Source organism: Nannospalax galili, unplaced genomic scaffold (genome assembly GCF_000622305.1).
Source record: "Nannospalax galili isolate Female #2095 unplaced genomic scaffold, S.galili_v1.0 scaffold310, whole genome shotgun sequence".
In the NCBI taxonomy this organism is placed as follows: domain Eukaryota; kingdom Metazoa; phylum Chordata; class Mammalia; order Rodentia; family Spalacidae; genus Nannospalax; species Nannospalax galili.
This window is the reverse complement of record NW_008328488.1, coordinates 1369415-1380556: the sequence shown is the minus strand read 5'-3', so window position 1 is coordinate 1380556 and position 11142 is coordinate 1369415. Positions and strand designations below refer to the sequence as shown.

Here is an 11142-nt window from a genome sequence, read left to right as displayed (position 1 = left end):
TGGGAGGCGGGAGGACTGAAGTGGACTACAGTTGACAGTAGAGTCTGGGCTCATTCTTCCTGTCCCAGGACTCTACTGAAGATAGTGCTGCTTTGGGAGAATGTCTGAAACTACGTATATTGTCCAAGAGCTTTGTGAAACCACCGAGTATAGAAGTACAGCGTTCTCATTTCAGAAATAATTCCGCCTTGGTGTGTGGTCACAGAGCCTGTAAAAGTTGTGCTGTGAAGGTCCACTCCCTTGTTTCTGTTCTTCTACCTGTGTTCTCCGTACCGCTGCTCCCAGCTGCGTGGACCAGGGCTCAGAGCCGTGAGGGCCATACCGCAGGTCTCTAGTTAGCATAAAGGTCCTAGAGGAGAAAGCCAGCATGGCCATTTGAATCATGCCCCATAGTCTCTTCCTGGACATGTCTGTCTTGTGAGGCCCCTGGACCTGGCCTTCCTTCCTGACAGACTATGTGTAGGCCAGTGCAGAGTTGCACCAAGTCTGGCTCCCTGTCATGGCCTGTGTCTTGATACTGGGTGCTTACATTCATCTGAGCCTTTGGAAGTGTTTATATTCAGTCCTGTGACAGATCCATAACTTTCTTTAAAGTGAAGAAGATAGTTCTTATTATTAAATATAGTCATTCTCAGTTGTCAGACCCTTAAGAAATTCTGGCCAGGGTAGTTTATGCTGACTGCTGGTTTTAGCAAAGATTTTCTGGGCCCTTTTCACTTCTACTTTACTGTCAACTGCTAGTGTGAAGCCATCGGCTTATCATAACACTGGGGTGACATTTTCTCATCCCCGGTAGTGGAGCTGGCAGTTAGAACATGAACTCCTCAAGTTGAAGTTCTGCTTTCATTTTTGTTGGTTTATTTATTAATAAAGTAGTTTATTTAGCAGCAGTGACAACATTTTAAAAATTAAAACATGCAGTGAAAGAAAACAAGTTTTAGTTTTGTTTTACTGTATTTTTTAAAATATTGTTGTTTTATGTGAATAAAGCCAGAAGGAGGCATTGGATCCCCTGGAGCTGCAGTTATGGACGGTTGTAAGCCGCCGTGTGGTGCTGGGAACCAAATCTGGATCCTCTGCAAGAGCAGCAAGCGCTCTTATCGAATGAACATCTCTCCAGCCCCAGTTTCATTGTATATTTCATGCTTGGGCTTGAACTCGGGTCCTCACAGGCATGTCAGACATGCCTTCTACCACTGAGCTACCCTTCCAGTCCCTGAAGTTGAATTCTGGTCTGTACTGTCTTGTCTGGCTTCTCCTGAAATAGAACGGCATGATTTTATCTTCTTGGAGAGTGAAAACTATATTTTTTTTGCCATTTTTAATGCTGAGTTCTTTTTGTGTGGATTTACAGATTGGTCGAATCATTGTGGTTCAATAAAGGAAGATGGACTCTGGACCTACCTCAGTCAAATTACAGCCTATTCTCCATGGGTTTTCTATATCTGCATGCTAGCAACTTTCCATTTTTCATGGTCAACATTTTTATTACTGAACCAGCTCTTTCAGGTATTTCTCATAATGACTGAATAAAATTTCCAGTGACTTACTATTTGGTAGGAAGACCTGAATTAAAGCAGGAGGCTTGCATTCTAGCTCCAGTTCCAGCGTCTGTGATCTAGGCATGTCATCAGTCCACTCTTGAAGTTTACTGTGCTTTTCTGTGAAACAAGGGTAATAATGTCCATCTGTTCTCAAAGGATGCTTTAAAGGTTAGCATAATAAATTGTTTGCCGAGGCTGCACCCAGTAGTGTGCTCATCTGACCTTTTAATTTATGGTACAGAGAAGTGAATTGAATTGAGTTGCTCAAGGTTGCCCAGTAAGTAGGAAACTCAGAACTGGAACTTGGTTCATCTAACAGCCTCATTCAAAGGCTCTTTGCATCCTCTGTGTAGACCATATGGTATGTGAAACACGGTATAAACTGTGAAGGGTTAAACAGATAAAGGTAACTATCTTCCGTCAGTTTTCCAGCTCTGTTACTATGTACAGTGCTCAGGTAGATGGGAGGTGGAGGAAGTGAAAGACAGGCCCCTATGCAGTGGACATGGCAGCCACATGCTGAGGGAACGTGCACACTCGGGGCAGCATCAGCCTCGGGCTTCTGCAGAGCTCCCTGCCCGCCTGCTGCTTCCCCATGAGCCTCACCCAGTTCTCCCTGTTGCTATGACCTGCCCACATGGAATGGACAGCAGTGATCAGTTTGAACCAGATATTGCAAGACTGTACATATTTAGAGTATTACTCAACAAAAGTGAAAGAATTCCACTCTCCTGGGGAGATGATGGTAATAGAAGCAGGAGAGAAGAGAAGGGCATCAGAGGAAACCACAAAGGAGGAGTTCACAATGACTAGACTGAATTTTATCTTTACCTCTGACCTCAGCAGCTCAGGTATTAAGAGTCGATATTTTCAGTGATTATCCGTTTTAATTACTGTCATTTATACTAGTATTTATAAATACATTTACAAAGCATTTACCCAACCTTTTCCTCATGAGCCTTTGAGGTGTAGCACATGCTAGAGTGCTGTCTCTATTTAATGGATGAGAAAACGAAATCTAAGTCAGGTAGCCTGTGTTGCTTCTAGCCACAGGCCTAGTAACAGGGTGGTGTTTGAGGTTACAGTAGCCTTATATCTCAGGTGGGCAGAGTCTTAACACCTGTAATGTCGGCTCCCAAGAGTAAAGCAAGAGGATTATGAGCTCAAGGCTAGCCTGAGCTACATTGCTAAGGAAGGGAAATGGACTCAAAGTTTCAAATAATTTTCAGAAACAAGATTTCAGGCAGTTAGTGAACAAAGCAGTCCAGAGCTTCCTAAGCTCTCTGGTTTGATGTGCTTTGATCGCATCAGGTCAAACTGAGCATACAGACAGCTGGTTAGGAACATTGCCTCTTGTGTTATCCTGGCTAGTTACTTCACCTCTCTAAGCCTCAGCACTAGGGAGTTTTAGATACATCATTATCTCAGATCCTTGTAACAGGATGATAAGGGTGGTAAGATAAAACCATTTTACAGATAAGGAAATTGATTTTGAGGTGTTTTAAGGTTTGATGAAGTAACCTTGTGAATTACTGTGATTTTTAATGATTTAAAGAGCTGTTCAATCATCTTAACCATCACTCCTCAAGTTTACGGATTTTGGTGTTTTTCTCTGGCACCTTTTTGAAGAGCATAGAAATGGAGGGTCGTAGTGATACTGACCTTGTCTTGTTTTATTTGGACAATAGTTGTATGTTCCTGTATGGAAAATCTAAACATAGCTATAAGTCATGGCTTTAATTAGTAAAAAGTCATTTCACGACTGTCAGTCAATGTACAGTGCTCTCTTGACTAAATGAAAACCAGACAGTCATGAATAACGTGCAGCTACTAAATTTGCATAGGCAAGTGTGGTTGGAGTTTTGACTCCTTGCCCTCACCCTGATCTCTGGCTAGAAGCCCTTGTGGAGGACTGCATGATTACCAGTGTCCTCTAGCATTCAGTTTGGAGCAGTGGAGCCATGATGTGGTATTCTTCATGTACCTCCCAACCTTCTTTTCCAGATCGCATTTCTGGGCCTGACATCCCATGAGAGAATCAACCTGTTAAAGCAGCGGAGGCGTATGAGACAGACACTGTCCCTCAGGAAGACACCATACAAGTGAGTGTGTTCTAGTCTGGACACGGCGTCCTGTGGGAGAGCCCCAGCCACTGATTTTCTAACCTAATGTCCTTCTCTAACTGGCTGTCTGCTGGAGCTGAACCCCTTTCTTGAAATTCTCAGTGTCAGGTTTTGAGCGATAAGATCATGAGCCCGGGGTGGTAAGGAATTTATTTAGTCCACTGAACTCAACACAGATAGTAAGTGACTTTGAAGTTTTGCCAAGATGAGGACTCTCTAGTTGAGCCATGTGGTCACAAGGTTGTGTTGCTGGCAAGGAGTCTGAGATAGTCAAGTATGTGACTGAAAGGCCAATCATATGTTCTCCATAGAAAGCATTAGGTTGTATGCTCTGCCAGGATTTCTTTCTGCATGACTTCCTAGCCCCAGTAATTCTTTTTTTTTTATATATAATTTTCTTTATTCTTGAGAATTCCATACATGTATAATGAAATATGATCATATGTACCCCCCCAGTTTTCCCTCTCTGTCCCTAAACCTCCCTAACATACCCCCTCCCAATTTCATGTCATGTATCTCCCACTAAGTCCAGTTCTTGCTGCCCATTTGTGCATGGTTGTGGGCCATCCACTGGAGCATAGGAATCCTATCAGTGACCACAGTAATTCTTCTAGCCCTCTGTCAGGGGAGCTAGATTTTCAGGGCTAGGGTATATTTCCTTTAGAGCACTGGTCATATAAACCTGTTTTTTCTAAGTCTGTGATCTTGTGATATGAAAAATAGGGCTTATCTCTCAGCCACCTACCCCAGTGTCTTAAAGGCTGGAGGTGCAGCAGAGGTGGCCTAGAGCCCTCAGGATTGGGTCCTCACTGCATGTCGTGCAAGCAGTCTGTTTTAAAGCCTACTCTTGGGACAAGTGAAACTGTTGGGCTGTTAGACAAGGGAATCAGAGGCTGGTTTGAGATTACAGTGAGGATCTGGAGAGGAGAGGAGAGAATGCTGTCAGACGGAGAGGGCAGTGATGTAAGGCAGTGGTGTAAGGCGGTGCTGACAGAGGTTTGCAGTCCTGGGAAGTCCTTTTCTTGGTGATTTAGCCAGAAGAATGAACATTTGCTAAAGAGTGGAAGCCTTGTGACAGGTAGAATTTTAAACTTTGCCTTCAGTGATAAAGGATGGGGCCTGGTGTAGAGGGAGGAAAGGGCATTCTAAGGCCCAGAGAAGTCTCCAGGGAGGAAGGGGTACAGGTAAGAGCCATGGCACAGTTACTGAGTAGTGCAAGCATAAATCCATGGGAGAGAACTAAAGACCCTTGGGCTACTTTGAGTCTAGCTTCCAAAACCCTCCCCAACCGAAGGTTTACTTCTTTGCTCACCTGCCTCTAAGGTGATTTTACCCAGAAAGGAGGCCTTCAGCAGACCTTGTAATCTAGCACAGCTCCCAAGGTCACAGTCCTTTCCACACCCGAAGCCTGGGAAGCTGCGTTCTGGTCGGCTCTTGTCCTTTACTGACAGCAGCACCATGCTCCTGCACTGTGACCCTGACCATCTAACAGTAGCATGGTCATCATGGTGCACACAACGTTTAGTATGTCTAAAGCATTAAGTTAGGCACCTAAAAGATAGGGTCTGGGGTGTGCATAAAAGTAATATTTCTAGGCCTGGAGAGATGGCTCAGCAGTTAAGAACACTGGCTGTTCTTGCAGAAGACCCGGGTTCGAATCCTAGCACCCACATGGCAGCTAACAACTGTCCGTAGCTCCAGTTCCAGGGGATCTGACAGCCTCTTCGGTCCTCCACGGGCATTGCACAACATGGGTGTGCTTACCTACGTGCAGGCAATACACAAATACACATAAAATAAAATACATTTTTTAAAAAAGTATTTCCTATTCTAGAATAAGATTGAACTATTTCAGGAATTTAATAGAGAAAAAGTGATTCTGAAGATAGTTATAGTCATGGGGCCTCCATGGGGAAATGAGGATGTTAATTTGAGAATTAGTGGGAGATAAGGGGGTGTGCATTCCAGACACACAGCTCTAGTCGTTGGAAAGCAGCCAGTCTAGGAGCAGGAGGCTTGTAGAGATGACTTTGGGAACAGAAGTTTGAGGGTGTCATTGAGTATACCCTTGAATACAAACATGAAGAGGTTGGATGTGAACCTCTGGGCGAGCAGTATTTTGAAAGGGTTATACTTGGGAAGTTAGGGGCTGTGAATGTATCAAGGGTTTGGGAAGACTGTACACTCCCTATGTGTAAGGAAAATGGGTGGGAACTAAAGAGAGGACATCATCTAGAGATCTGTTTAGAAGTCTTAGAGAATACCCATGTTCTCAGTTACAGCTCTGGCCTGTAGTTTTAAGATCAAGCCTGAATTAGTGCAGTGAGAATGGAAAGAAATAATGCTTTGTGATGGCAGTAAGTGGCAATGGATGGGCCAGGGACCCAAGAGGAAGTGATGTGGAAAACCCCACGTGAGCTGATGACCAAACACCAGCAATCAAAATTACAATCTGATGTGCAGATAGAACTAGTCTTCAGACTGAAGGTTCCATGTGTCCAGGAACAGTGTGTTTGCCTCTGAATCTCCACAGCATCTTCAGAGAATGCGGTGTCGTATGTGCTTTAGCGAGCATTTGTGGACGGGCTGGATGTTGTCAGAAGGGACACGGGAAGTGTAGTGAGCCGTGTTCTCTCCTCTTCCTGACAGCCTTGGCTTCACACAGAACCTGGCAGATTTCTTCCAGTGTGGCTGCTTTGGCCTAGTGAAGCCCTGCGTCGTCGACTGGACGTCCCAGTACACCATGGTTTTCCACCCAGCCAAAGAGAAAGTTCTTCGCTCTGTCTGAAGAAAAGCACCTCGGGACTCACTCCGACTAGTTCTTGTTTGTGTTGATGCTCTGCAGCCTGAAAGGGAAATGAGATGTTCTCAGCTTGTGCTCCCCTGTCAGACCTAGAAAGAGGGACTGTTTCTGAACAGTCCTGGCCACGTCATCCTTCAAAGCTTTTGTATTTTCCCCAAGAACATATGAGTTACTTTTTTAAAAAAATAGTACTCACTGATTATGAATCAAATAAGAGTATTTTCAGATACCGTATTGGCTATTTAAAAGTAGTGGTATTCTTTAAACTTGTAATTTTTCATAAGTTATTTGTCTTTGTTGTATCTATAAATATGTAAAGAGTATTTAAATAGAAATAATCTGTTTTGCTTTCACACTTAATAAAAAATTTTTTTGTAATTGAGACTTTCTGACATCTTTAGAATCTTAAGTTGAGAAAATAGTTTACTGACATGAAACTAATTTACAGATTCACTAATTTCACCTTTTTTTTTTTTTTTTTTTTTTTTTTTTTTTTTTTGGTCTTTTTGAGACAGGGTCTCCCTGTAGCCCCAGCTGTCCTGGAACTCGCTGTGTAGACCAGGCTGGCCTCGAACTCACAAAGATCAGCCTGCCTCTGCCTCCCAAGTGCTGGGATTAAAGGCGTGCACCACCACACCCGGCAATTTCACATTTTTAATACCAATAAGCAAGACTTTTATTTAGTTTTCCATCTTACTTAGAAGTTGAGCATAGGGAATCGTAAATACTCATTTCTACTTTTAGCACCATCAAAATGGTGGATGATTAGTGATTGTAATTGCTAATTTCCCTCGTTTTGGAGGAATGCTGATTCAGCCTGACTCTCAATACGGTGTACGCAAGCCCTGGCTGTGGTGCCTTTCCCCGTGAATCCTTCTTGGCCCCATTGCTCTCGTGAACACTTGAATTCTCATCATGGTCTGCAAAGCCCTGAGGGTGCAATGCAGTTTCTTTTTACCAGTGCCACTCTGGCCACACTTTGGTCTTTCAGCCTTTTGAGGGTTCTTTTTCCTTCCTCCAGATAAGAAGCTAAGTGAGAAGCAGCCAGTGTCCCATAGATATCTAGTGTGGTTGCCTGTAAAGTGCCAGTCACCTAGAATACTGCCTGGCACAGTGTTCATGCCATAGATATTTGAATTAATTTTTTGAATGAAATACGTAGTTTGTAAGTCAGCCATGATGTGGTCAGAATCATGTTTGAAGACTCAGATGGTAGACAGGATTTTATCCAACTATATTCTTTCTCCCAGCACTTACCAAGTAAGTTTTCCCAGGTTGTCCATAGACCATTTAGGTCGGAATCACAGGGACTAGGTAAGAGTCCAGGGCTCAAATTCAAATTCCCCACCAAGACCCAGTGCTCCTAACTGATCTGTAGCATGGGAAGTCCATTTCACTTATTTTGGGAAGATTCCATAAATAAATATTGAACACCATGCTCTATCTTACCACAAAGCATTTCATTGGCTATTATAATCATTGAGCTTTATAATATAGAGGTAAAGGTAACATGTATGTGACTGTAGTATAAGATAAAAACGTGAAAGCCAGGCCTGGTGGCTCACACCTTTAATCCTAGCACTTGGGAGGCAGAGGCAGTGGATCTCTGTGCGATCAAAACCAGCCTGGTCTACACACCGAGTTCCATGCCAGCATGATAAAAAACATTAAAAGGCAGAGGGATGCAAATGAAACTCTGGGATTTAAAGGCTGAGGAGAGGCTGGGTGGATGTGATGAGGGAATTGTTTGTGGATGGTAGTATTTAAGAAGGACTGGGCAGAAACCAAAGCAGTGGGAAGGGAAGTAACTTGATTACAGCACATTTGATGCCTCAGGTGCATATTAGTCAAGGAGTTAGTGTGATAGTGACCATCTCCTTGGTGACTTTAAATGCCTCCATATTGACAGAATGCGCTACAAGTCTCGTTCTGTCCTTGTGTCACTGTCTGTTTAGCTGTTAGCAGGTGTTCCTCCATGTAAGACCCACACGCCTTCCAGCTAGTGGTCCCACCATTACCAATTTTCTGTATCTAGAGATGTGGAGAGAGCGAAGACTCTTCCAAAAATTCTTGCCACAGAGGACTCCATGGGCCAACATAGCCGTGTCCGAGTCAGCAACAGTGGATTCTGGGAAACGGAGCAATTTGCTCAGGAAGCAGAGAACTTTAATATTATACTGGACCACCGTGAAGTTCTTCATTTCGTTACTTTTTACGTTTCTCTCTGGCTTCTCTCCATCCAGCAGATGTTTAAGTACTCTTTGTTGACTATTACAAATTTAAGAGTATCCCAGTCTAACAAGCAGGCAAGTGAGAATTGAGAACAGCGCCCAGTGGAAGGGCTGCAGTACGCACACCGACTCGGAATACAGATGTGGACTCGTGCTGCTCAGGTACTGCAAAGTAAATAGCAATTGATTTGTGGCTTGATTAATGGGAGTTTACCAGGTGAGGAGTTAGGTTAAGGAATAAAGACAGGGTTCTGTCTTCAAGAATTCCAGGCAGAAGGAACATTAGCAGAGGCGTGATGGGCAGCAAGTCCTGGCCATGGGAAGACAGCTTTAAGTCTTTGAGTGTAGCTGGAACTTTGCATGAAAGAAATTGTAAAGCTACATGGAAGGGTCTGGCAGAAGCCAACTTGTGAAAGTTTTTGTAGATACACTTTATGCATGGAATTGCCTCTCCAGAATTCAAACGTGAAGTCTGTTAGTACCTCAGAATGTGACCGTGTTTGAAGATAAATTAAAGAAGTAACTAAGGTTCAAGGTAGCTATGTGGGTGGACCTTGATTCACTCTGGTGTTCTTATTAAAAGCCAACTCTGGGACGTAGACACACTCTCAGGGAAGACCTCGTGAAGATAGAGATGGTCATGGACAATACGAGGAGAGAGACATCAAAAGAAGCCCATCCTGCGGACCCCTTGATCATGGATTTCCAGCCTCCAACACTGTCAGGAAACTCCTGTTGCTTAAGCCACTCCGTCTATGGAACTTCGCTGCCTCAGCCTTAGCAAGCTAAGACACCAGATGAGAGCGGAGAGATGCTGTAAAACTACCTTGGAGTCAGCATCTGGGAGGCTTGAGTGAGGCTAAAGGACATCCGACTTTCAGTTTGTCCCCTAGGTACATGTGTGGTGGGGCTGGTGTCTGAAAGGCAGCAGAGGAAGAAGAGGAAGCATCGTCCTGAAGATGTGGCACATGCATCTTCTTCCCCCGAACAGGCCTGGAACTGTCACAAGCCAAGGTAGCGTGTTGCTCTTGAAGTTCACGCAGGGCCTTGCCTAAGGCAGCACAGAAGTGGTGCTGAAGATTTGCTTGTTTTAAAGATAGCTTTTCTTGGGAGTTGGAGCATAGAAAAATTCATGCTTCTGCCTAGTTTCTCATGGTTTTTATCAAGAGATTTATATTTGCTTTTCCAAGTAATTAGGAATCGCAGAGAGGTGGGGGAAACGGCACGGTTGCCTAAAAAGAAGATGCCGCTGAGACTTGCTGAGGAGGCAGAGAACGACGTGTCTGATTGGCTGCGTTTTACTTGTGAGGCTGGCAATTTGATGTAGAAGTTTGAAGAAAATTGCTACATCCCAAGGAATTGCTCTAGAATAACGGGAAATTATCTTCTATCGTTTGTAACAGAACCGGAAGCCAGGCTTTGTTTTTTCTCTGTTTCCACAAAACATGTAATTGCTCCAAGCCCACGATCGTACAAAAGGATCGACTTTTCAGCAGTTTTATTGCTTTTTATTTCTTCTTGGGATTGGCTGTCCCACTCTCCATTTCCTCCCCGCCTTCCTTTCTCCACCCACAGTGGTGACAAAGATGCTTCCAGACTGCAGGGTCACTGCTCATTCCTTCCCTTCTCAACCCTTCCCACCTGGAAATGAAATCCATTCTCTTTAGCTGGTCTTTTAAGCTCATTCTTATTCGTATGTTTTTGTTTGTTTGTTTGAGACAGCGCCTCTTTTTTTGGGGGTCTTTTTGAGACAGGGTCTCCCTGTAACCCCAGCTGACCTGGAACTCTGTAGACCAGGCTGGCCTTGATCTCACAGAGCTCTGCCTGCTTCTGCCTCAGAGTACCACTGAAACATTTATTTATTTATTTATTGCCTCTCCTGCCCCAGGAGTTGTAAATAATAAAGCGTCTGTTGCAGATTAACTCATCTGTTTTCTTCCAAAGGTCTCTTCTCACTCTGGTACAGCCTGTGATCACTTCCGAGGAGACATGCTGTCCAGCTGCAGACGGAGCAAGCTCTGCATCCCTGGGCATTCCCGGCCCTGCTGTCGCTGGCGGGCTTGTGAGAAGATGCAAACCGTGCACAGCATTTCACTCCTTCTTTTCCACTTGATGTGTGAGGCCTCCAAAGCCAATGCCTGTGGGGCCAAAGTTTTTGGCATAGCAAACTGTGAACCAGAAGATAAGAGAGAATATATTGATTAGCCTATCAGTTTTCTCAGGTCCTGTCTGTTTACCTGTTAGAGATGAACCTTTTGTAAATATAAGTTAATTTTTAAAGAAATTAAGCTAGGCTTGGACTTGCTGGTAAGTCTTTGTGTTTCTTTTCTGCTTGGTGTTCACTGACATTTCCTCACGCTACTCCACATAATCTGGCTCTCAGTTGCCTGCCTGGCCTTCTGCCGACCCCTCCTGACCAGGCGTTCAACGGCTCGCCGTTC

At 44.1% G+C, this 11142-nt stretch overlaps 2 protein-coding genes across 4 annotated transcripts in view; one reads left to right on the top strand and one right to left on the bottom strand.

Moving 5' to 3' along the window:
• The window catches only part of Zdhhc13 (zinc finger DHHC-type containing 13), a 45515-nt gene extending 38695 nt beyond the window's left edge, over nt 1–6820 (top strand). For all 3 annotated transcript variants that reach the window (XM_029560632.1, XM_017796622.2, XM_017796606.2), the window contains 3 exons: nt 1355–1509; nt 3549–3646; nt 6317–6820. In XM_029560632.1, coding sequence (XP_029416492.1) covers nt 1355–1509; nt 3549–3646; nt 6317–6455 — 392 coding nt within the window. In that variant the 3' untranslated portion in view covers nt 6456–6820. The remainder of the gene's footprint in view (nt 1–1354; nt 1510–3548; nt 3647–6316) is intronic.
• A 3854-nt stretch (nt 6821–10674) lies between these two features.
• The window catches only part of Csrp3 (cysteine and glycine rich protein 3), a 16952-nt gene continuing 16484 nt past the window's right edge, over nt 10675–11142 (bottom strand). The window contains exon 5 of the mRNA XM_017796570.1: nt 10675–10869. Within this exon, the coding sequence (XP_017652059.1) occupies nt 10675–10869 (195 nt within the window). The remainder of the gene's footprint in view (nt 10870–11142) is intronic.